Source organism: Zootermopsis nevadensis, unplaced genomic scaffold (genome assembly GCF_977971745.1).
Source record: "Zootermopsis nevadensis isolate Lab colony 2312 unplaced genomic scaffold, Znev_1.0 Znev_ptg000029l, whole genome shotgun sequence".
Taxonomy (NCBI): Eukaryota; Metazoa; Arthropoda; class Insecta; order Blattodea; family Termopsidae; genus Zootermopsis; species Zootermopsis nevadensis.
The window spans coordinates 11,730,827-11,758,725 of record NW_028259161.1 but is presented as its reverse complement, the minus strand read 5'-3'; the positions used below and the strand labels follow the sequence as shown (position 1 = coordinate 11,758,725).

The following is a 27,899-nucleotide window of genomic DNA, read 5'->3' as shown; positions in this document are numbered from 1 at the left end:
TCTTTTGCAAAAATAACAAGAAGCAAGAAACATTCTAGGACAAAGCATGCCAAACTGTGCAGTGTCAAGGAAAATTGCTTGGTCATAAGTAACCATATCCATAAAGCTGACTTATAAAAGATAAGCAATGGGTGGTCTGTCATTCAATGTATTTAGATACGTAGTTTGGCTTCCGTATGTCTGTTACACATTCGCGCTTTCGGGATTTCTATAAAGCAGAACTGAATAAAAGCAGTATTGAATGCCATGTGTGTCTGAAAGTCTTTAAGAGTTTAATGTTTAGCAATTTGTAATTTCACGGACAGCTAACGATGCATTAAGTGCAGACGAAAAGTGAGGGGATATTTCATAGTACTGGTCTTAAACGTTATTTTACAAACTCGAAATAATTATTACGTTATACTAGACATTCATTTTTAGATATCACTGTATTTTTATTAAGTAACCGTCTCCACAAAATATTCCTAATGAGCTATGAACTCATTTACCACATGTCTTGATGTTTATTTTAACGAGCATATTTTTTGTACAGCAAAGTTCCTCCTAACACAGATGTCGATAAAAATGTCGTAGTCGACTTATTAATGGTTTAGTAGTTTTCTCTGTCGAACCGAAAAAGAATACATACTTTGTCCACTTTGAAGAACATAACCACTATAAAAGTTAAACATTCATTGCCACTCTAAACTTCAAGAACTCAACACTAAGTTTCCACAAACCATTTTGTTACTAAGTAGGATCTAAGGTTATCACAGCTGTGAGTCTGAAGATGGCTGTCTTCTGGGTTATAACGCCGTGTAGTCTGGTAGAAATTCACTAACGTATCTGAGGTTCTTGCTGATGATGAAGGCAGGAAGTACCTCTGAAACATTGGTAAATTCTACCAGATTACATGACGCTACAGCTCAGACGTCAGTAATCTTTGATTTTGTCACTAAAATATTTTACTTATAAGTAATGAGCCCACCATAACAATTATACAGGCGGCTTAATTAACCTGAGGGCCGATCTGAAGGCAAAGGCGAACCGAATAAACCCTGCCCCTGCCAGAAATCGAATTCTGGGCTACAGGCTGGAAGGCCAGGGTTCGATTTCAGTAAGAGAAAGATTTTACTCTTAGGTACAATGATCATACCGGCTCAGGGGCACACAAAGTATCATTTACGAGTACCAGGTTTTCCCTAGGAGGTACAGCGGCCTGGGGTAAAACTAACCTCTGACCTCAATGTAATGACTAGGTTAGGAATCCATAGAGCTAAACCTTCATTCCCCCACACGCCTGTATAACGTGGTGCTTAGTTAAGAACCTCAGACATATTTACGTTCTTATGAAAAATATTAAGTTTAACACATACTTGAAGATTTCTGTCTTCTGGGTTATTGCGCTGTAACCCAGAAGACAGAAATCTTCATACTCACCGCTGTGAGAACCTCAAGTCTTACATAACACATACTTCCTAATCTATCACTATTCGTAAGGCCGGAACCAAGCGATATTCTTCACAGATTTAAAACTTTTCTCGGTTTATGTTACAAGTTCCGCTCACCATTTGTAAACTGTGAATGCACATTGTACTTTGTATTTCCGAAGAGAACAAAACTAAGCTTAAGAAAAGATGGGCTGGGAACGAAGAATGTAACTGAACAGTAAAGAGGCAGCTGGTTATTTAAACACTGATGTCCATTAGAAGCTGCTGCAGAAGAGAATTCAATTGTGCGTCCGATAATACAGCAGTGCGTGCCGAAGCACAGGGCTCGTGGGATTTCAAGTCGCTTTCACTTAGAGGTGCTGATGCGGGGAGCGGACACTCGGCAGGGGGTGGTCTTTCACAAGCCCCCGACAATCCCGCGTGACCACTGGTCACCTATCCACCCACCCACCCTTAATGTCACCCTTAATTCTCCACACAATACTCTTTAACAATACTTTTAGGGGATGGAAATGTGAGAAACTTACAACTCAATCAGAACAATATTGTGCCGAAGGCTTTGTTGAAAGTGTAGGGCGTTGTCGTTTCTCGTCTGTTTCGACAGCTGGGACCATTTCTACACATTCTGTTATATTTCTGTATCCTTTATTATATTTCTCAGGTGTTTTAGTGGCTTACAATGCCTCTCTGTTCCAAAAACGCGTTCTATGGTACTAGACAATAATTTCGAAAGGCTGGATTTGTTTGCTTGTTACCCCACTCCAAAACACTTCTAAATTGCCTATTTTTCTACACGAGCGTCATGATAAACAATAAATATCTACAATTCCGTGACGTGAAAAACAATACATAAGCTACATATAATTTTACCGAACTAATGCAATTTAAAACAAAGTGTGACACAGGTGGTATCTATATATTCTGCGCTTATAAGTAAAATAAAAAAGCTTGAAGTTTATGTTAACAGTTAAAATCATGGCGAACAAACGCACGTTATCAACAGGTTTCGGCGTTGTACTCGTCAACAAATATGAAATACCTCATACCTTATTCAAATGCGACCTATAAATAAATGTAACTACCAGCAACGTCAAGCCATAAAAGTTTATCTCTCACACTGTGAGAACAACAGAGTTTGAGGGTGAGATTTCAGGTTCTCTCGGTAAGATGTCTGTGTTCTAATTGTTGCGCAGTGTAGTCTCGTATAAGTTTATCGACGTTTCAGAGGTGCTTGCTGTGTCGTTCATCGCCCTGATAATGGAGACAACAAGCACATCTGAATCGACGACGAATTTCTACCAGACCACAAGGCTCAACAACCTAGAAGACAAAGATTTCATAGACTGGGAGGAGGGGATGTTTGGGAACAGGGTTCTCAGAGAAAGAAAATAAAAGGAGGATGATGAAGATTGTATAACAAGAAACTCCAAGAAGATTTCTGTCTACTGGGTTGTTGCGCTGTGTAGTATGGTAGATGTTAACCAACGTTTCAGAGGTCATACTGTCTCCGCCCTGATGACGGAGGCAGTATGACTTCTGAAACTTTGGTGGAAATCTACCATACTACACGACGCTTTAACCCAGAAGACAGAAATCTTCATAATCACCGCTGTGAAAATCTCAAATCTTACAAGAAACTCCATGATTTGTGTTATTCAGTAAATAGGCCTAACGTAGTATCTCCATAAATGAATTAAAGCAGTTTCATTGTGAAGTATACGCGTAAAATTTTAATATTATATTCAGTGTTTTCAGAAATTTTAAAACGAAGTAAAATACCATGACTCTGGAACCTGTTTACGTCATATGTAACAAGTACATTTGCTTCATTTTTATAGAATATTTCTGAAATAAGAATAACTGTCACTAAACTTCCTGATATGTGTCACATTCGACCCTTCACTAACATTAAGCTCAGGCCATAGTATGTTATTTTCGCACAATTTAAGCGTCAAGGAGTAGCCGAAGACCGAGACATAATGATATGAGAGCTCAATTTTGCATAATTTCTTTGTCCCAGCCAGGGAGATAAAACCTCTTTTTGTGTTTCTGTAATAGCTGCCAGTACCCTGAAGCGTGTATAATGGTTATATCGGCGAGGTGGTACAGGCTTACGCCACGTATTTCAGTGGAAAAACGACATAACACAAATTTGAATTTTATTTTTCCATTCATAACAGAATTTAGGGTCAGAAAAGTCTACAGTTTATTGGCTTTATTCCTTCATTCGATTTTTCAAACTCATATGAACCCCAAGATTATTAATCGTTTACATCTCTTCAAATATGTTTCGCAGCTTCGAATTATCATATTTGTTTCAAACAGTTATACCAGGAAGAATCGAATCAGCAAATTTGAAACGTTCCGCGGTAGCAGATAATTTTGCTTTTAACATTGTTCGACATAAAATTAATGACGAGTTCTTTGCCACTGAACTGCAATTGTGCGCGACTAGGAACATTATTTCACCGCCCCCTATCTTACTTATAATAAATTGCAATTAACTATTTATACGTCCTATGCGCTAATGAAACTCGCTACGCGGTAAGATATTAATAGATACAAAATCTGGAGGAGTAGAGGAAATTATTGTGGTGACTGTAACGTACTTGTGTTTACTCTCAAAAAATTGCCCATCGACTAATGTATTTTATATTTAAGTAATACCCACATTTGTATTCTGTAGACTCTAGTCTTCTGGGCCGTGACGTCATGAAGTCTTGTAAGTTGAAATTAAAGTTTCGGAGGAACACCGGTAGTAACTACCGACAAGACAACGCGGAGTCACAACTCAGAAGACCATAATGGACACATTCATCACCGTGAGACCACCGAACTTCAAAAACGTGTACAGGATAATCGACAAGTCAACCCATCAAACGCAACCAACATTAAAATATTTATTGATGAATTATATTCAACAAAATTCGATTGGATTAATAAGCAGACAATATCGCTATGACCATACAAGAACCCACGCAGGTCACGTCAGTCCATCTTCGAACAGTTGAAGTGCAAGGATGTCCTTTTTACAAAAAAAAAATAATAAAGTGTTCAATGTAGAATTCTGAAAAATCATCTCGTTCTTACTTAAATTTCGAGAATTAGTTTAGGGATACATTTCCTCAGTGATGATGGGGGCAGCAAGGACCTCTGAAACGTCGGCAATTTTGTACCAGACTACACGGAGCAACAACCCAGAAGACAGACATCTTCGTACTCACCGCCGTGAGAATCTCAAATTTCACAATCTGCGTACAATTTGCTCGCAATTACTGTTCAGAATCATGACGTAGACTATTTTAAGTTGCGGTTTGAACCCTTCTGGCTCTGAACTGTTGTGTTATTCCTAGTATTGCTGTGTCCATAAGAGAAGTCACACTTCACGCATTGCGATCATGCAAGAGGAGAACGGACGGATGTACAGACAGGGAGGCGGACAAGTTGCCAGGAGTTTGACGAAACGAAAAGCATAGAACCCCCCCCCCCCCCAGTTTAGTGGGGAACATTGCTTTACAGCTTTTTTTTTTGTACTTGGTTGGAGAGACAGAGAAACAGAAAGATACAAACCCACTGCATAGTTTGCGACTCACCCTTCTCCAATGCGACGACATCCCAATTGAGCACAAGCGAAATTTGTTCATGAACAAAGAACTGCAGTGGATATGTTGAAACAAAAGCTTGCGTCACACTACTGTATATACGGTCCGTTAGTATTTCAAAGACCTTTCAATTAAACAGTAATATACAACTTATTTCACACTTTTAACTACGTCCTATCTTTATTTAAGCTCATATTCTTACTGTTATAAGTCTTGTTATAACTTCAGTCACGTTTATAACAGATTAAACTATAAATTTAAAACCTGAAGTGAAGTTTATTTCAGAGGATGATCAAATTATATAGGTTAATAAGAAGAATGGATAGAAACCTCGGCTCGGGACAATAAATGTTCAAGATTTTTTTAAGACTTCGTAAATATAAATCAGATACTAGTTCAGGTTCAAGGTATTTGTAATTATATGGGAATAACGTTTCATGGAAAGATGGCTTACATTTTAGTTTGATCCTTGAAATGATAACCAAAGCTGTTAAAACTGATATCGCAGTCTGTTTGCTTTAAAGACGAAAATATTTATTGCGCGGTCTGAGGCGCAGGCCTTGTGCCGCTTGGTCGCCGGGACCGTGGGTTCGAATCCCACTTAAGCCATGGATGTTTGTCCGCGTTTTTCTGTGTTGTGCTGTCCTGTGTATAGGTAGAGGCCTTGCGACGGGCCGATCCCTCGTCCATAGATCAAGCCAACTAAAAGTTGGGACCCGCAGTGCTCAGGCACTTGAACAACGGGTCGTCAATGTATCAAAATAAAGTAAGTACGTATTTGATTGCTTCATTATTTTAATTCCAGTATCAGCAATGGGGAAATAAGGGGAAACACGATTCACTTAACACACATTTTAATAAGTCTATAATAAAATATTTGTTTGATATTACTTGAATTCACCTCTAAAATTCTTTATACATTTAGGTAAACAAAATTGTTCACGATAACTGTGTAATGTCAATCATTCGACATTTTAAACTAAAAAAACGTAGTCTATGTTGACTGTGGTCTTCTGGACTGTAACGCCATTTATTCTTGCACGTAGTTATCAATGTTCTTTCTCAAGCCTAGAAAACGTATCATTATCCCATGGGCAAGGTGCTGTTTTTATACGAATTGCTCACACCAATATACTAACTTATCTGATGCATGGATTTATACATAGTAGAGACAGACCACCTTTCTATTTATAACGTTTAAAAAGAAGCTAGACTGAGAGTCACTTTGAATTTCTCAGTTTGATCTGTACAGCATCCATTCATTGACAAATGAGTCTTTATTAAGTTGGTAATATTATCTTAAGTAATAAACGTCGTTACTCAATCTTAATCCAAAATAAGATGTTATTCTGAGACGCTTCAATCAAATGACGAAAATCTGTCCCACGTCCTTCTGTAAAGACTCAGTAATATAATATTACCTACAAAATTATCCTTCATTTTTTTAAAAATCTGCTGAACAGAACTCTATCCACACACAAACTTTGTGGAAGCTTTTACAAAGCAAATACCAACATCCCTTTAAAATCCCACAAAATGCCTGCGTCATCACCCTTTTGAAACTAAAGCTCGTCTTATTAATATTTTAACATACAATTCTTACCTCAAAGAAAACACAACCCATAACAGTCACAAAGATCAACTTGTTAACGCTATTTAGGAAAGTAATCGTTGTTTACGCCAAGAATCATATAAAACGAACAAATACACTTTGTTGGCCAAACGATCTATTACTATTTGTGAACGTAGGTGGTATACATAATAGTTCTCACAAGGCTTTAAAAGGGTTAATATATTTAAAAATTATAACAGCATTGTCAAGAAACAAATAAGTGCAATGACTCCCTCTTCTCTTTCTCAAAATGTAACAACACTGAACGAGCACCATAGAAGTTTCGCTAACGTCTTGTCGTAGGAACAACAAAAAATACATGCAGTATATCTCACGTCAATTAAAACAAGTACTATTTCTTCCCTGGTTCACCTAATAGACACTAACGCTCTTACATAGTAACGTTCGTGTACAGTCCATGCCCAAATTTTTAAGGAGCTTGCATATTTTATATGGTATGAGGCTTTATTATTATTAATCATTATTATTAAATATTATTAATTTCCTTTACGACGCGAATTTCTTGATAAGATCTCATAGCGTTAAATGAGAGTTAATTTTTACAATGATTAATTACGAGAAATTTAACACGAAAGGGGCGTGGCCTATTTTTAAGTACTGCCTCTGTTTTTATTAGACAAACTGGGAGAAACAGCAATTTCCATAAGAGTGGGCCCCAGGCCGAGATTCAATCCGGAGACCTCATAAATACGAGTGAATCATATTAATACTTTACTAAATAAATACGACATCCCTACTCACATAAAAAAACCACGAAACCACAAGATGGACAACTTCTACTGGGGGGGATTAAAAGGTGCAGGAAGACCGTCTCTCTTGTATTGTCTGTTGCCTAACTAAAAGCTCTGAAGGTAAGAAATTGCGAGGAGCAAAACACCGCGTGGGTAACTAACCGTCGTGATACGCAGTGTGAACAATATGAAAATAACGTCGTAATGACAGGGGCGCTTGAAGAACACGACAGCGTCACGCGTCATGTCACAGCAAGGTGCAGAGTTCCGCCTTCCCGCACTACAGGGTTTTGGCGGCTCACCGAGCGGACTTACTAGTGACGTGTTTCAAATGTTTCTTGTACAGAACATACGGAGGGAACACTCACATCCTATCCACTTATTTGCACTCTTCATCCCCGAAAAGACTCAAGAGATTAAGATCAAATTTTGGGTTGTATTTCGTACACTAAAAATTGTGATTTTAGATAACTTCTAGCTTCTATCGGTGAGACCTGTAGTTCTCATGGCAGTGAATAAAACCATGGCTATCAAATCTAAAACTTCTTGACGATGGTGAAGAGTCAATTGAATAAAAATTTTCTTGGATATTATCCATCGTCTAGTAAATATAAAACGTAAAATGATAGATAGAGATAATCCCTATCTCCGGAGATAGGGATTAGCTCTATCTAGTGGGCCCAACTGAGTAGGAACCTGAAGACGGAGATAGAGTCCCATCTCCGAAACGTCGTTTTACGTTTTATATTTACTAGACGATGGATAATATCCAAGAAAATTTTTATTCAAAACCATGGCTGTCTACTGGGTTGATGATGAGCCGTGTGGCTTGATATGTTTACTGAACACAGACAAAAATAAGAATGTTGTTTCATTAAGAAGTGTTAGTAAGACTTGATTGACGTTCTCACAGCGGCCAGTATGAAGATGGCTGTCGTCAGAGATTTACCGACGTTTCGAAGTGGAACTTCTACCAGACTGTGGTCAGCGCTACAACCCAGAAGACAAGCATCTTTAAATATGTTATGTTTGGGCGCATAACGGGAATTAAGATGGACGAAGAACTAATCAGTAGTGAACTATTAAAATCACTGCCCCAATAATTTTCTGAAGATAGCGAGAAAATTAACAGAAAATGATCTCAAAACTGTCATCTCCGAGGTTCGACTCACGGACTCTGTAAATGCCAGCCAAACGCGTTGCTGCGGGGATGTAACTGAGTGGTGCAGTAGTAAGGACAACCACGTTTGAAATGTATCTTTTATTCGTGACTAGACAACTTTATGAATGAATTTTAAGCTCGATATTCCAAGACTAAAGAATTGATAAAATCAAATAAGTACTTTCTTTTGGGATTTTACAACCCTTTACTTATTTACTGCTTGTCGTAAGATTTATTGAATGACATCCTAAATTGGTTTCATAAACCAGATTTAGGTTACGACTTGTCTGTATGGGAGATTACTGTTTGTTACAAATGTTCATGTACCTACATCTTACACTTTTGTCTGGCGAATCGCCGTTTGGATTCAAGCCAAACTTTGAAAGTCCAACATAAATAATTTAGAGACTGAAAACAGCTGAAGTATTATAAGACGGGTCGAAGTTAGTAGCAGACTTAAGACAGATTTTGGACATAAAGAAATTAGGAGGTCTAAGTGAGAAGCTAAAATTTGTAAAAACAAGTTTTGGAGGAGTGGTGATATGGCGTTTAGCTCGCATTAGATAAACTCCTGAGTTTCTAAACAGACTCAGTCCATGATAAGTCATTAAGCAATGTGTCTTCGCGTCACTGAACTATCATGAAAGGATAAACCAGGAAGTTCTAAGTGTACTTAAACATGGAAAAAAGGAAGATCCAAATGAATATTAACGGTCTTAATATTTTTTCGTTGTCTTTTATAGTCTTTAGAAATCTTCTTTTGTGTACATGGACATGGACCATTCAAGCCTCGTGCAACTTTCAAAGAGTGATTCACTGACTGTACTGTTGACTTTTATTGGAGCCGAGAAGAAAACGAAGAAAAGTTGGGAAAACAAAACGGAAATACGGAGAACAAGGAGAAGGTGGATGTTCAATATCCTGCAGGGAATCTGGACTCTATTCTTCATAGCACTGGATCTTAACTAGATGGGGCAAAAGAGAGAGCAAGGGGAAAGTGGGGCAGAATACGTTTGACACCGTATTTATGGGCAACGCGATTCTAAATTTTACTGACATCTAAAACTTTCTTTCAAAAATCTCCATCACTTATTTCTAGAAACAAAGAGATTCTCTATAAGCCCTGAAAATCGTCTGTAGAACTTTACAAATCTCATCTGTTTTAACTGAACTGTACAGTCGGGGAACAAATCTTATCATGTCCAGTAAAGATTTTGTGTACAAACTAAAGCCGCATAACAGCCGTTTTGAGGGACCTGATGCACTGTCAGGGCGACATTTCGCTGCTGTTTTCATTCTTCGAACAAGAATTTTATATTAATAATCTTTAAATATGTCACACTCCCTGATATACCACTATTAAAAATTACATAATTAAGCTTAAATAATCAGGTTATATTCCTTCTAATGGAGTTAATAAAATACTTAGCAAGACTAGTATATAAACCAAACATACCAAACAAGACAGCGTGACTTGTCCTTCAGTGGCTGTAGAGTTAACGGAAAACTTACTGTACTTCTTTGTAATGAAAACGATTAATATACGTTGCATTTTTATAAAACATCGACGAGTTTATTTCTAAATACGAATCCATAAAAGCTAAATGTAAAATAGGTCTTGGCCTATATCATGTAAACAAATGCGGATTGGAAATTAAAACAATATTAATAATAATTCTATAAAATTGTAAATTCAAAGATTACTTAACACCTTTATTCATTTTTTCTAATTATATATTCGCTTTAAATTAATTACTTAACGCATGCTTTTAGAAGTTTTATTATACAGGTGATACAATGTTATATAATATATGCTCTCAGGATGCAAAAAAAGATCAGTGGGCCGTATGTTACATGCAGTTTCAGGGACCCTGGTTTATAAATTGAAGAGGGAACCCCATATGGGAAAGAAAACTAATGGTTTGGCCCGATAAATGAGTTACTCCATGTTATAATAACAACAAGCAGACTTGGTGTTATAGATATTAAGTGTATGATAAAAAAATACAAGGAAGAAAAAATTAGAGACATGGTTTTTATGTACGTATATGGAGCATTAAATTTACATTAAACATAAGAGATTTCGGGATCTCATATTGGTGAGTGTAAAGATGTCTGTCTTTTGGGCTGCAGCGACCAGGCTACACGGTTGTATAACCCAGAAGACAGCCATCTTCACCTTAAAGACATTCGTGTGTGATACCTGGTTTCAGCTAAGAACCAATGTTAAGAACGAAATGTGGGTTTATGTCGATCATATAAAATCAGTCAGGAGATAAATTTTCACTCTAGTTAAAACAATGGACCAAGTCTAAGAGTTCGTCCCGTGCGGCAATACTTTTCCATCTCCGCTTCTCGGAGTACAGCTAATGCCCTTGGGGGTACCAGGCGGGGAACACGAAAGCATCCCTAGAGACGGACTCGCAATACAGTCTCGCCAGTCCTATAGCAACCCCTTCCATTCCTACCTATTGTCATTAGTCAGATTGCTTGACTTTCCTGTTACGTCCCAACCCTTGCTTCTCGGAGCTATCCCACACAGACACCGTGTGTACCTTGTCCCGTACTAACCACGACATTCGTCCATTCACCATCTCCCGCAACGAAAAGTAGTGCATTGACATCGTTAATCTTCGAAAGTCCAGTAGTAAATATATGTATCACCTGCTGTAATAAATAGTAGTTTTAACCACGTAGAGTTTTTATTTTTATAATACTTCGAACTTGCATAAATTGAAGACCTGAAAAAAGCTATTAAAATTCAGAATAATGAAACAAAGAAACGTCACTATCGTAGCTCATTTTTATATAGAGAATCAATATGATTAACGTCGATTTAAACTTCCTGTAATATGGGGATTGCAACTGATCGATACCGACCACAACTAAAGTCACTGAAAAATTATAGTATAGACACTAAATACCAAATTTAATTCAGAACCGATCATTTGTTCCGGAGATGTAATATGCGAATGGACGGACATACGGGGCACGGACTCACCACTAGATGTCGTAAACTTCGTAAAAAGAACGCATAACAAACTACTTAATGAACAAAAACAAATCATGCTCTGTTAAATCCATTTGCTAACAATTTCGTGTTCTCTCTACACTCATCATGATATAACCCATGTGTACATTTCTCTTCGGAAATGTCATTACCCATCCACTGAACGCGACAAAACTTCTTTTTACAAGCACAAATATAAGGAAAAAACTTTGGTGGAACTCGTTATAAAACACAGAAGTTTTGTATGTTTTATCTGACTTGTTAAATTGTACATTTCACAAAGATTTTAATAATTATTATTGTCTTTCTCGTAGCAGTTCAGTGGATATCATGAAAGCTGCTGTCTCAATGCTTAATTGAGCTAAAGATCACAGACTCACTGCAAAAAATAATTGAAAGAAAAATAAAACAAACTACGTCATTTGTTGAGTCTACAAGGGCTACATTCGGTATGCAGCTGCCTGATATGAATTTAATGTAAGCAAACTCTTATAAAATTACGTTATTTCAATACTTGCTTATTTCATTATCATAATGCACTACCTTCGTATATATATTCTAAAGTCCATTAAAAACTCTCAAAAGAGAATAAATTATAAAAACGGGTTTTAATGTCTTTTTTAACACGTTTAATTAATTGTGTAATTAATGAAACATTATAACTTTTGAAGATTTCTGTCTTCTGGGTTTTTGCGCTGTGTAGTCTGGTCGATGTTAACCAACGTTTCAGAGGTCATACTGCCTCCGTCATCAGGGCGACGAATTCATCGCAACATAGCTTAACAACCCAGAAGACAGAAATCTTCATACTCACCACTGTGAAAACCTCAAATCTTACATTATAACTTTTGTTTCTCATGCACAGTTCTACCCTCAGTAACATAGTTAAATATCTTGAATTTAATATAAATCAGTAAGAGTCTGTCGGTGTTTCCTGTGGATAAATATTTTAGTTTATTGTACGTTGCGATAAGCATTATTGTATACCAAATAATACAGCTGAGGGAAGATGCAGTTATTAAATTTTTTTTCATTCTTTGGATTAGTCTTCGTACCCGGTAATTCATGAAAAGTTTTAACTGATAAATCACATAATTTTAAACTGTATTTCTAACATAAATTTCTCCCTGCGTATATAAAAACAGCTTTACCTCCCAGAGAGAAATATAATTTTAAACTGGGTAATTTTAATAAAATCTCCTCGGGCAATCAGCCGCGTCAACTGGTTACCGTAGTACTACAGCAACCAGTTGACGGGGCTGATTGCCCGAGAAGATTTTATTGATTGTACTCGCCGCGAAAGTCTCAAATCCTGGGTAATTTTATTTAGACTCAACGCCATTAACTATTTCGTCACTGAACGGCGCACCGTTGATTAAAATGTAACGAAACATAACAAACAGATCGAACAATGGCATCACAGTGCTACCATGCAGTGAAGCCTTTTCGTCTGTACAGAGACAGTCAAACGTCTAGAGAAGGTGTTTACTCGTAAAACAATTATTTGTGACAGGAGTCATTCCGAAGAACAATGCATACAATCGCGCATCAACGTTCTCCCTGGTTTGTCTTCTGCCGCAGCATGTATGGGTAGTTGCCCTCTGAGCGACAAGGAACAATGCTCTTGCAGGGATGAAGGACTTACAGGCAACAGGCAAGTCCCCAATTAAAATAAAATACGCAGTTCGTACAGCATCCCGTTTCTTTTTTTACTGTGGGTTCAAAATAACTTACAGCAACTATAAATTTATACATTTAACTTTCGTTCGTCAATTATTAGACTAAAGTTCAAATTTCAATGCCGGTATAGAACTACTACCAGTAATATTACTTGTCCTGATGACGCCTGTCTCATTATATGCATCTTTATAACTTGTAGAGTTCAATTTCCTTTATAATCTGTGTTCTGAAATCAATTTAAAGCGAAAAAAAATAATTACTTGTATCAAAAAGAACGCGCACGTCAAAATTATAAACAGCATTTATTCTTAGGTGTACTGGACAAGTATAAATAATATTGTGAGGGAAATATGGAGATATTTCATCTGTGAGTCTGCACTGTTTCTTGCCTCTCCACTTTTAAATGAATATTTATTTAGTGTCAAACTGTTACAAGTAATTGACTTGGAATGTGCTTATATCTTATTAATGTACACCATGGTCTGTGCTTTAAAATAACTGATAATGTATTCTTGGTATAAATGAATTTGAATAATTGTTAGAAATATAAAGTATGAAAATGCCTTTTTATGAGAAGAACGTCGTTCCCGTCAACTTAAAAGTTAGTGGAATTTGAATTGTAAGAAATTATAGAGTAAATCCGCGGAAAAATACGTATTATGATCAACAGCTAGACACCGAAAAATGTTAACACAACAAAAAAGTGAAGACTTTTCTATTACACAAGCAAATATTAAATCTCATCGTCGAAGACAAGTGGTGAACTAGCCAGCATGTCTGAATCGGGTGATGCAAGCGAGCAGTCTCCCCGCCCGCTTTCAGTGCACATGTTCCCTTTTTCCATCCACGTTCACTCGCCGTGGCAGGACAATGAATGGGAGGTGCGGGAAAGAGAAACAGTTATGCTGTGTCACCATGTTGTAGTGGAAAAAAAAGGACAGTTCGTCGACAAGAGTCTGGATGAATGGATGGATGGTTAGATAGACAGACAGAGAAACACAGCAAGCATGAGAAACTAACTTACTTCATATGTGCGCTCAGAAAGCACTGACCGAATTTACTCTCGCCCCGTAAACAGAACAGAGAGAAACCATATTACTTCATATTCTGCAACCAGGTGCCTTAACTCGCTCGACATAATACCAAGGGCTAATTAGGCCTTAATTCCTGTTGCCATTTGATGTACAGATCGATCACAGAACGTGCAGCAAATTATAAACCTCTTTATGGCCTCGTACTAGCACGATACTACAGTGCGATAGATCTGCAAAAGACTGATTTTACATAAACAGTAGCCATGGCACAGTATATCAGTTAATGACTGTCATATACGAAAGATGTCAGGAACACCAGAATTTCACCTACCACTTCTTTTGTTCTTTTCTCACAAAAAACTCCTCCGCCATAGCATCTTGATTCATTGGTTCCTTTTTAGAATATTATATTTATGTTAATTCATTCATTCCCGTAACATTTGCAGTCTACAGTCTACAATGAGTGGCCTGCTGTTGTTGGTTTCAAGGCTGTGGTGATGGTTTGATCTCTTTTTTATTAAGTGCTTGTAAACCTGTCCGTTTATAGTAGCTGCAACCTTATTTTTTTAAACAGAATTACTTCCAGTATATATACAGGTGGGTGGGAAGTAAGTAGGCATTGAGAAATGGTTATAACCCCTATATTTCCAATGCAAAAATTATTTAACGCCTACTTACTTCCCACACACTCTGTAGTGAGAATAAATTTAGGAACCATAGTCCAAAAAACTCTCAAGAAATCAAATCAAATACCTCAAGCAAACAATTTCAATCACCACCCTCAGCTACTTCACACATTTCTTAAAAGTGCGGTGTTTTTCCAACTGCGTATGTTTAAACAGCGTGACAACAGAAGTGAAGGCAAAATGGTGATTTGTTAAGTACTTGAAAGGAGAGGGTTATGTGTAACCTTTTTGAATATAATTCTCCCAATATCTACCTCAAGAGATGCTGAAAAACCAAATGAATTCTCAGTCAGAATAGCTGGTACCATCGGGAAGACAAACTACTAACCTGCATCGTGGACTGACTTTGTGATAATCAGCAGCAATACGGAGCTAATTTCATAGGCGGTTTCACAAGTTTTATCCTTTGACGCTTTACGTTGTAGACATAAAATTTAGGATGAGGCTGGTGAGAAATGTAGCATAAATGTATAAAACAACAAATTATCGCAATATTCTGGTTGGAAAATCTCAAGGAAATATTAATTAGGAGGTGTAGTTAATATGAGGATTAAGTTCACATTTGTCTCAAGCAAATAAATTATAAAGATGTTACAAGAAGTGAGCTGAAGGCGAGATTTTGTGGATGAAAATTTAGTTTTTAAAAATTAATTATTTGGCCTATCTCTTAACAATCAACTTTTGAAGAAAGATAAGGAAGATGTTATGTTGACATGTACGAATACAAACAGAGCTTCAAAAATACAGTCAGCTACTGTCTGAGATGAGGTAATTATGAGCAGAAAATCGTAAGATAATATTTATTAGAACGAATTATATTTTAGTTTCTCTTCCGTAGTTTAAATTTATGCTAATATGTCAGCGGTGCTATTCTAACTATCCAGCTCTGTGAAATTAAAACTGACAATTCTTAAATTCAGAGCTACGGGATGACCAGTGCATTACCGAAACAAATTTTTCATTCTAAAATTCGTCTCTCAGTTGCGAAGAAATAAACTTTATTAACATGTAAAGTAAAAGCTGTCCCACTATACGCCATATAAGCGCTTGGGGGTAGTGGAGGTATAACTCCTACTTATTCGTGACCTCAGTATCACGCTCCGGCCGCGCTTAACCCACGGGAAAGGACCCGGGTACCCATTGGATAGGAGGCTGCGTGGGCCCCAGAGCCGGTCTAGACGCAGAGGCTAAAGGAAAAAAAATCCTCTGCCTCCGACGGGGATCAAACCCCGGTCGTCCAGTCCGTGGTTAGTCATTATACTGTCTGAGCTAAACCGGCATAACTTTATTAACATATATCAGAATAAATTGTAAATGTGTGGTAATGTAATAACAGTATCTCTAATTCAAGGTTCATAACAAGAAGTTTATTGACCAGACATGCGACTATCAGTATCTTAAGAAACATATAGTACACTTCTAAGAAGATTAGAACTACATTAAGTAATTTAGAAGATATAATTTCTGAAACTTCACTGGAGAAGGAAAATAAAAGCGAACATTTGAGAACTGGACTCAACTAGCGCTGGTGCGATTACTGTGAAAGCCTTCTATGAAGAGGATAGCAAACGATGGAGGCTCCATGACGGCAAGACAGGGGACTTGTCAGGTAAATTAATATCAAACGCTAGGAATATTCTCTAACTTGGATTGGAACGTGAACAATTGAAAGAGGATGAGACAGATGCCTACGGCATACTGAGCATATAGGGGAGGTGAGGAATGCATATATAATTAAGTCTAAAAACCTGAAGGAAACAAACCAGTTGAAAACATTAATATTAAATAAAGGATAATATTAAGACGAGTCTTTAAGAAGCAGGCTGAGAGGATGTGTACTAGGTTAAATTGGCTCAAGGTAACATCTAATGCCATGTCCATAAAGGACTATATATATTTTTATCAGATAAACCACTATCAGTTATTCAAGAATGATTCTGCAATATGAAAGTAGTGTATTGATGATGATACTTAACAGGTCATTGTGTCATTCATTACTTCATATTTTACAATTAGAATCCGACCAAAAAATTGCCCGTTAATAATGATAGTAAAATGTAACGTAGCGCTTAAAATACATTTATGTTGAAAAAATTTAACAAAGCAGCATATCAAAATGAAAATGTACACTTTTCTTTCCTTAAATACTATAGCTCTGAAGCGTTAACACGTAAACATCGGTTTTGCTGCGTTGCTTAGAAGTACATGAACATAGAAGGCCATGGATGAGTGACAGTCTTTTGTTTCAGTGCATTGTTGTTTCCACAAAGGAGCACCCAAACATTAAAATTATTACACATTATTATTGAAAAAATCAACAAAGCAACATATAAAATTTAAAATTATTATAGTCATTTTCTTTGCTTAATGAATATAATATGGTTTAATGTCCTACAATCTGAAATACAATCTCATTCATAAAGGTTATAACAACATTATAATAAATATTATCCCACAAGACTCAGAATTCCTTGACAGTAAACAATCCCTAACGAAGCTATGAACCAACATTGTTCATTGTTGTAATCAGATTCTGTTTTGCTGAAGCAACAAATACCTTCCGTTTTCATGGAAACGTCGATGTTATTTGACGTGAGGCAACTCATAACCGAAGTAGGAGAGACTGTTGTAGGATAATTCGACATCAGATTGATAAGATGGGATCCATAATTACTTCGATAAACAACGGTGACGACGACAGCAATGTCGGTAATGTAACTATTTTCTTTCCAAATTTCTTCTTAGCTTCTAATTTAAGAACGATTATAATTTCGGTTCAGTGTTTCAGTTATTACTAATCGCGCTTCAGAAGACATGGACTATAGGTCATTCTGCTCTTCTTATATTGTGATATAACAGATATCCGGGTCTAATAGTGTGTAATGTGGCGGAATTAAATTAAACATTTATCATAAAGAATAAATTTATATCAATTATACCACACCGATTACCTTGACTCTGGTAAACTTTAAGTCATAGGAGGAGAAAACATACATCAAAAATATTACGGAATAGGCCACAAAGTGAAAATCGATGAACAGATAGTAAGATAATAAAATCATCTGTGAGCAGGTTTGGACAGTTACAAAGAATTGTTTATACCCGTAGAAACAGTGAATTCTAACCCATAAAATAATGAAGTGGATAAGAATATTATGTGTATGATTTGAGGTTTAAATCGGCGATTACACAGTACACTTGCTTCTCGCCGAGGAAATCCGAAATCAGTTTTTGGATGACTTGTGCACGAAATATAACTGGGGCAGGTTTCCTTCCTAGTTATTCCTAGAAGCTTTGTATCGCGGTCAGTTCTATTTTACCCCACTGAAAGCTTCGCATTTCCGGAAGAGGACTGTGATACTGTACAGACGATACGAGCATAAACAGTGAATCTGACTGAGAGCCTCTGGGCTCTTACTGGGTGATCGACTTGGAATGCCCTGCACTTCTCATACGAATATCGTAGCCTCCTGTTTCGTGTTCGGAAGGTCCCGGGTTTTACATCTCTGCCCAAAACAGGTTATCTTATACACATATTAGTGCAGAGTGACAAAAATAAAACAAAACTCATATACACAGCAAACATTCTGCGGTCTGTTTCTTGTTTTGGTGTTAAAAATATTTTAATTTTGCGTTGTAATAATACTATACCAAAGTACCCTATCATTGTGATTGACAACTATGTGTGACGTGTCGTAAGTACAGAGTATTGTTTTAACATGTTTCAAATTAGGAGTTAACAAAATGGCGTAAACCGTAATTTCCTGAACAAAATATTTTATTCATAAAATTATTCATTGTCAGGACTTTTTCCATCGCCTGTTCTTTAAAACCACGATATTGTCCAGTGACAGAGACTAGTTCTATCTAAGGGACCCAACAGAGTAGGTACCTCTCACCTGAAGACGGAGACAGAACCAGCCTCCGAAACGCCGTGGTTTTAAAGAACAGACGATGGAAAAAGTCCTGACAATGAATAATTTTAAGTGAAAACTACCGTCGTCAAAACCCTTTAGAATAGAAAATATTTTATTGTTGAACATTATTTAAACAGTGATCACTGAAGGCCTACAAAATTTGACTTGTAAAAAATTTCAAAACGACAGGATATAAACTAAGGTGCTAATTAACGAAATCGTGCATAAATTTCGTGTGACTGTCGAAGGCCCCTTTAAAGAAGATTCAACACGTAAGTATTATAACAATAAAAGTTATAATTATGAAAATATCACGAAACTAGTTGGGATTTCATCATATTTCCGTCACTCTGCAGGCATGCTTATAACACTTGAAGTTACGTGCTGTAACTAGTGGAAACCACAACATCTATCGCACTGACAGCGGGTGCTTATGGTGAACAATATATACCACGTATATTAATTAAATGTATTTTAGTCAGTAATCTTAGAAATATGATGATGTACAGATCGTTTATAAAACGTTCTAAACTTTATAAAGATCTGAGAGCACTTTGCTGATCAGATATAAAGATAAAACCTAATTCGGTGCTGTTACAGAATATAAAAAGTTTTACTTCGTCCATGATCTTCATGATGACGCAATTTATACTCTGAAAATCACACCGACGTCCGTCAGAAACAGGCTTACAGAGCGTCTCATGTACGAAACAATAGGCGATGCTCCATTCATAGCCAAGCTGCATTACGCCTTCGAGACTGAATCGAAAAATTTTCTTTTACTAGGTAAGTACATTAAAAACTGTATGTATAGTTGAATAGAACTGCAAGGGCATGCGAACTTGCTTAAGCTGCAGGTATTGTCTCGCAAATATTGTGTAAATATTCCATATTTATCCCCGATTGGGGGAAGTAACCGTTGCGTCTTGCTAAGCCATCTGCGAGTTTCCAGCCTTATGCAGAGCGTCAATTTGCAGTGACACTACTAGATTCACTGATCTCTAAATGTAAGAGGAGTCTTTTCACTTGAAAAGTCGCGTCATTATTGTTTCAGACTACCTTCCTGGCGACACTTTGTCCAGCATCTTGCGGAATATTGTGTTGCTTACAGAGGATGAGGTTAGATATTATATAGCAGAAATCGTCCTGGCGGTAGAGCATCTCCACAAGGTATAAAATATAAAAGTACTTTGTATGATTTGAGGTTTTCACAGCTGTGAATATGAAGATTTCTGTCTTTGGGTTGTTGCGATATCGCCCTGATGACGGAGGCAGTATGACCTCTGAAACGTTGGTTAACATCTACCATACTACACGGCGCAACAACCCAGAAGACAGAAATCTTCGTACTCATCGCCCTGATGATGGAGGCAGTATGACCTCTGAAACGTTGGTTAACATCGACCACACTACACAGCGCAACAACCCAGAAGACAGAAATCTTCATAAAAGTACTTAATTGATTAATTTTATGATTACAGAATTAATTTTTGTTTCATTCAATATTTTATTTCAATATTTATTTATAAGATATTTCATATCCCCACTCACAGTCACCTGTTCAAAAGCTAAAATTAATCAGGCCTAGTGGTATTTAATTACTTTAATCAATAACAATACATATGACACCCTAGTCAGAATGATATGTAGCAGAAATACAAAATACTGAATATGTATCTCACCACTACAATAAGAATGGAAGCATGTAAAATGTTTCAGCTTTCAACAGTACTGTGTAAGGAATTTAAATTATTTTTTTCAGATACAAATAATTCATCGAGATTTAAAACCGGACAACATTCTATTGGATGCTAATGGTCACATTGCGGTCGCAAACTTTGGATCAAGTGTAAGATTCCGCCCAAGGAATAAGGTAAATTTAATATTATCCTCATCTGCTCGTGAGTGTTTTACGTACTGGAAAAAAATAGGCTGGAAACGTAGAAGCTATATAGGGTCCTGACAGATATAACAAAGTACAAAAACCATAAACAGTGGAGATTTTCCAAGTGCCTCAAATTGGAGCTGACAAATTCAGACAATTTTGCACCAATATTTAATGGAAAGTTTAACTAATAGGCATTCTTTTAATGTTAGGGGTGGATATAGAAGTGCTGAATTGTCGTATCTAATTTTATCTTTCGGAGTTTCTTAAAGAGTTACCACTCTTCAGTTCAAAAACCATTAACATCCTACCTAGTATAAGTAAAGTAAAGTTTGTCCCACTATACGCCATGTAGGCGTTTGGGGTGAGAGGAGGTATAGCTCCTCTCTTCCTTGACCCCGGCCGGCTTTACCCCCGGGAAAGGACCCCGATACCTATTGTAGAGGAGGCTGGGTGGGCCCCAAAGCCGGTCTGGACGCAGAGGCTAGAGGAAAAATCCTCTGCCCCCGTCGAGGATCGAACCCCGGTCGTCCAGCTCGTAGCTAGTCACTATACTGTAATATACGAAACATTAAATATGTAACGTACATAAACCTGTGTCTTACTTTGAGGAAGCAACATCAGTTACAAGCGTTTGAAAGAGGGTTAACACTGACAACGAAAACTGACAAAGTGAGGGGCCAATTTAGAAGCTATACAATGACAACACCTCAGGTTCATGCAGCTAACTCAGAATTGCTAGGTTAGTGAAATTAAGGAGATTACAAACAATGGGCTATTCTTGTGGAAAAACAAGAAATGCTACAGAATTTTGGCGGGGGATGTCTTGGAAAATGTCAACTTTTAAAATCAAGGGAACAGAAATACAAAGTTAAGAGGAATCGTAGAAGAATAGGTTGTTAAGGCGGGAGGTTAATGGAACTGTCTCAGGATTGTACAGTGTCCTTGGTATTAGCCATGCTGACAATTTTTATCTCTATTAGTAAAAAGTTAGCAATTGATCTGTGCCTCAGATTCCTGTCAAAGTATTTAAAAGATTGTTTCTGTCTGCAGGTCAAACCTTCAAAAACATTCCGTGGGACCGAACCATATGTGGCTCCTGAAATTGTCGAATTCCAGAGTTATAACAAGGTAAATAATGATGTCATTGTTTTATGTAAGTGGACCGGAAGTATTATTAATGTGAATAAGTAAGGCATTACGGTACAATAATTGTACTGTTTGGAGCCACAAATAGAAACAGTGTGGTGGCCATGACAAATACATAAATTAGTCAGTATACACTGCAGGAGGCAGAATATTTCAACTGATTTTAGTACAATCACCTGCCATCTGGTACGATTACTGATAGAGAAAATGTCACAAAATTGCTTCTGTTACCTTCACCATACTCGTCTCTCCACATGCGACATTTTGAAATATCACTGAACAGATTCTAATGGCATCTCGTAATTATCCTGACTCAACTGCTCATGGAAATTTAGCATAAAATGTAGCGACAGTAAGGCTATATAATAGGAATTGGAAACGATGGCTAATAAAATAATTTTAAAGAGGAAAACCGCAAGGAAAGTTAATACGGTCTTTGTGCGGCTAGGAATCGAAATTTATAAATATGAGAAATTAATAAATAACGCAACAGAACATATCATACATAGCAACGTTTCGTACAAACCTGGAGGCAAGAAATGAACTTGTATTTTTCATCGTAAAAATTTTCTGTTTTTGGATAGCATTGTGATAATGTGAGAGTGCGGAGAAATGAATATGACTGACTGCAGCTGTTGCTCCTGATTTCATTTGTTTCAGGCTGTGGACTGGTGGAGTGTCGGCGTAATAACGTACCAGCTACTGACTGGAGAAGTTTTCTTTGAAGCTATGGATGGCAGGAAAATGAAGATGCTCTATAAGTGAGTCCTTAGTGTCTGGAAGGACAAACAATATACGTGTTCCCTGTGGACACCATGTTCCTATAAACAACTTTCTACACAGATTAATCTGTGATGAACACACGACTGTCAATTTCGATGCCAGTAAAATGGGTGCACATATTTGAAACCTGTGGAGAATTAACCTTAAGGAGGAAACAAAATTATGACCACAATCGTTAAGAAAGCAAGTTTATGCAGCAGACTGATTGAATCTGAGTGACAGAAAAAGGAAATATTCCAAAATCTGAAAAAACATCATTAACATACGAGGTGCGATCGGAAAGTTTCCAGACTGTGTCAATAGAGGGCGAACAGGATGTAGTACGAGCTTCTGCCGCTAGGGGGTGCGGCCTACATTCATAGTGAATCAGTGTGCCAGGTTTTCACAGCGGTGAGTCTGAAGATTGCTGTCTTCTGGGTTGTTGCGCCGTGTAGTCTGGTAGAGTTTCCACCAACGTTTCAGAGGTCATACTGCCTCCATCATTAGAGAATTTCATCGCCCTGATGACGGAGGCACTATGACCTCTGAAACGTTGGTGGAAACTCTACCAGACTACACGGCGCAACAACCCAGAAGACAACAATCTTCATGATTAACATAGACCAACTAACTTGCATGTCTCTTGTATTACCAGCTTTAGATATTATCATGCTAATTAGACACTGAACAGGTATTTTGTAGTAACTTTAATGGCATTATAAACACTATTGCTAACACGTGTTTTTGTGTGTATAGTTTTATTGGCAAATACAAGAATGCGCCTTTCCTTTGCAGGAAGTTTCAGAATCATGCACGGATAAAACAAATGAAATTCTCCCCAGAAGTGACAGATTTTATCACCAGATTATTAACAAAAGATCCAAGGGAACGTTTGGGTGCATTGAAATATGGTACTCAGAGGATCAAGGCACATCCCTTCTTTTACGTGAGTTCTCTTCCCATATCTGTTATCATACAGTAATGTATATAAAAGTTTCAGTTCTGAGCTGTGTCTTATCCATGTAATATGCTAAGAAAATCAAGTGCAGTTTAAGCAGAATAAGTAGGATTTTTTGTTTTGATGACGGTGAGTCCTAAGACTACTGTCGTCTGAGTTGTAACGCCGTGTAGTCTGGTAAAATTTTATCAACATCTCATTGTCCTGGTGATGGAGAAATCAATGACCTCTGAAACGTTGATAAACTTCTACCAGACTACACGGCGCTACAACCTAGCAGACAGCCATCTTTGAAAACCCACATAGTTGGAGACTTTTGACACTGTTCCTATATTACTTTTTTAAAACTTCGGTAAGTGATAAGTATATTTTCGATTTACAACCCCAACAAAAGAAACTTATAAGCAATAAATATAACATCGACAGTAGACGTGCAATAGGATTCAGTAGGTTAAGAAAGACACTACATAATGTTCTCTCAGATGATATTTCCAGAAGGAACCTCTAAATTCATGCCCTAAATTGGCAAACAACTTACTTGAAACGTTGATGACAGGATTAGATATCCTCCAACATCCATCCCAGATAATACGGTATTGTTAAATAACTTACGACACAGGCAAAAATTTATAGAGATACACAAGGCTTCATTTCAAAATCCTTATACTCTCTCCACTGCTGGAGGTGTTCACATTTCTGGTATGTAGCATTAATATTTGTGCTTTATCCAATAGGGCATCAACTGGGAAGATATCGCACAAAAAACCACTGTCATGCCATTTGTGCCATCTCCTCCAGATGCGAAAGATGTCTGCTTAGTTGACGAAAATTACAGGAACAAATTTTATCCTCAGTCATCAACAACCACTCAGCCGAAGAAGAGTAGTAAAACTGCTAAGGTCAGAACAAGTACTATGTCCGACATTTTAGTAGGTGGTGCATTAGAACAAGGCTTATTTCTGGTACTTCTATTACCTTCAAAGCCATAGGCTGTGCTGCCTTGAAGGTGCTATAGAGTAAATAATAATGCTGTGAATGTCCCTAGGGCTTCAGATAATATTTGAGCTCTGTAAGTCTAATGTGGTGCATGCAATGAAATTAAATATCTGCACAGGCATGTTTATGAGGAAGGAGATTTTAACTTACTAAAGAAGAGGAAAATATAATGGATATATTATAATGTACTACACACCAGACTTAATTAAGACTAAATATTCATATACCTAGTCACCAGCTTAGTATGACTTTTGAAGGCCGGACTGAGAACACGTCTTCTTCTGCAATTATTATTTATTTCTGTCCCCACATATGAAGATAGTCGTCAACACTGATAGTCTCAAATCTCCAGGCATCTAGTGTTAGGTTCTGAATTTTTTAACATTTGTGTGCGTGTATATATTTATTTTTCATCAGCGCCACTGACATAAAAGTCATTCTTCGCTATCATTACCCAGATCTGATCGATGTAACCAGCATTACTAGACTGATGAAGATCTTGCCCGAGATACGCCGTGTATAGCATGCAACACCGTCACTTTTTCCATATGATGTCATCTTTATCGGCAAGAGTTCTGTGGTCAGCCCAGTAGAGTTGTTCTATGGACGCAATCACTAAGTCCCTGCCCAAAATCTTTGGCTAATTCTGTCGCCCATTCTTCATTTTCAAAATTTTCAAGTAACTCGAGCTGTTGTTTTATTATGAGTACAGTTTTCATACGATTCTCAGCCATCTTACTTAGAAGCCACAAAATTTATACATAACATTTAATGTTAACTGCCATCCTCACCTAAATGCCACACAATACAACGAAACGCACGACACTAATTTTTTTAAAAAGATGAAGCTCACTTGTAGCACCGCCTTTTTCCAGTACTTTGATTACCGTCCCCACGGTCACTACTGATACTGACCACACAGTACCGAAAAACAGGTGCATTGAAAATACGCACACGGATAATCGGGAGTTTACTGCATATCAAAGATGAAATCAATTATTTCACTCTTCATATTATGTTTGCCTGTTGTTCTCTCTTTTCCATCTTCGAAGGTCACTTCTGGTTGTTATAAGCTTTAAGAAGGAGGAAGGAATTTAACAAACTATTGCCAAGGAACTAATTTCTGTTTTGTTGTATCCAGAAACTGAAACCTATCCTGAAGAAGCGTGAGGAACCTCAACGTAAACGTAAAACTGCCGCTACTAAACAAGGTAGGATATCTTATTCAATTTAAGATGAAACGTACTTAACACTGCCTGTTTTTTCATATATTTACAATTTAAAATCTGCCCAAGTGATATCTCTTAACCTTTGCTCTGCATATGACACTCTTTTCCTTTCTCGCCTAACTGCTTCATCTGCACATGGAAGTTCTTGTTTCGGTTTACGTAATTTGGCTCAAGGTTTGTAGAATTGAGGTACGATTTGATATAAATACAATTTATACACACGTGAGTAATGAAAAAATTACAATCACTCACCAAAATAAAGGCTTAAACTTAGATATTTTGTCCACACTGTGTTTTCTCAATGTGATGTTCAGCAATGTCACTTAGAAAATTGTGTACAAGTTATTTGGTGTTCGCTTTCGTTACCATGACCATAAGAGCTACAGCTATTCATTGCTGTCTCACATGCTTTCCCCTTACTTCCTAATACTGAATATCAGTAACAATGAGGCTGAAAAGGGTAAAATTATGGGAAAAGCAATTTTAATCGCGCAGATACAATCCTGAAAGAATATTAAAACAATTTTTGCCAGTCCAAAATATAATTATGCAGAACTAATACAATTCCCAAATGTTAATATATTAAAAAAATTACTGTGTTTTTTACATGAAAAGGGACAGTTTAATGTAAATATTCTATTTGCAGGAGGTACAGATGATGTGTGCCGATATAACCTAAGAAAAAGAAAAAGAAAAACTGATTCTTCTATCAATATGTCACAAAAGAAAAGACGGTAAAATGAGCCAGAGAAATATGTAAGGCCTCTTAAAAGGCGTTGTTCTGCACAGCACATGACAGTGACAAAGAAAACATAGAAAGAGCTTCCTAACCGAAGACAACTTAAAAGAAGATATTAAACCGACAGAAAAAGACAAAATTTGCTGATACAGTACAGCCAGCCCATCCAATCCCAGCAAAACGAAGGAAGAAAAAAAAGAAGAAGAACTAGATGCCCGTTTCACTGTATAACGTCAGCCTTTTTGGATCAGCCAACAATGAATTCTGAAGGTTTTGCAACGTTTCAGCAAACACTGTACTTGCCATCTTTGTATTCAGCGTGCTCCAACAACCAATAATTGGCAACTGAAGAGCGTTCGAAAATGAATAAATGCACGTGACAACGCGTCTAGAAAACACGTGACACTCTCCCAAACTCTGGTGGCTGGAAGCCCTCAGCGCTGGTTCGAGGTAACAACAAATGGCGAAGATGACTGTCTTCTGGGTTCTTGCGCCGTGTAGTCTGATAGAAGTTTACCGACGTTTCAGAGGTCCTTGCGGCCTCAATCATCAGGGTGACAGAAACAAGAACCTCTGAAACGTCGGTAAACTTCTACCAGACTACACGGCGCAACAACCATCTTCAGACTCATCGCCGTGAAGACTTCAAATCCTACAACAAATGGCGACTCTACTGCAGGCCCCATCTGCACTTTCTCTGTTACTGTTACGGTAGTTTGAAGCTAATTCAGGAGCGTTACTGTCTGTACCTTGAAGGACTCTGGGAGAATGAGCGTCGGAGTGGGAGAGTTGGAGGGAGGGAGGGAGGAAACCCATACCTAACTAAATCAGACTTAATTAAGCAACTGGAAAGGAACAATACATCTTGGGAAGGAAGACTTACCCATTTCTAAGTGTCAAACAGACACATAACTAAATCATTCAAACGTTCGCGGTAGGAGACGCATCACAGTTAGAACAGGATTAGACACTGCATGGGTACAGAAACACTCAAAACATGGTTAGACCATATAGACGATTATAAAATATTTTGACTCAAGTCCACAGAAATTTTATTCCACTGTATCGGAAAGAAACCAAATCATTTGTATATGTGATCAATAATTCTATAAAAACTCTGTATATGATTATGAAGTCTTAACCACTGGACCTAAAACATGATAATTATTTTAATACTAGATAATCGTAGGAGCTACATGATCCACAAACACGTTAATTGTTTTCCATGCATCGATTCATTCAACTGATATTATTTACATGCCGCCTGTTCGAAGTGGTTCAACCTGAGCTGAAGAC

The 27,899-nt window shown here is 37.3% G+C and overlaps 2 protein-coding genes across 3 annotated transcripts in view; one reads left to right on the top strand and one right to left on the bottom strand.

The window, feature by feature from the left end:
• The window catches only part of L (zinc finger protein Lobe), a 330,367-nt gene that overhangs the window by 148,179 nt on the left and 154,289 nt on the right, over positions 1 to 27,899 (bottom strand). The gene's annotated exons all lie outside the window — the stretch shown is intronic.
• On the top strand, positions 17,543 to 27,733 carry LOC110838741 (putative serine/threonine-protein kinase DDB_G0277449). Its single transcript, XM_022082266.2, has 10 exons — positions 17,543 to 17,677; positions 19,486 to 19,671; positions 19,940 to 20,055; positions 20,648 to 20,758; positions 21,824 to 21,901; positions 22,580 to 22,680; positions 23,477 to 23,627; positions 24,374 to 24,538; positions 25,777 to 25,846; positions 26,511 to 27,733. Exons 1-10 carry the CDS (start codon positions 17,626 to 17,628, stop codon positions 26,600 to 26,602), a joined length of 1,122 nt encoding a protein of 373 aa, XP_021937958.2. The 5' UTR covers positions 17,543 to 17,625; the 3' UTR covers positions 26,603 to 27,733.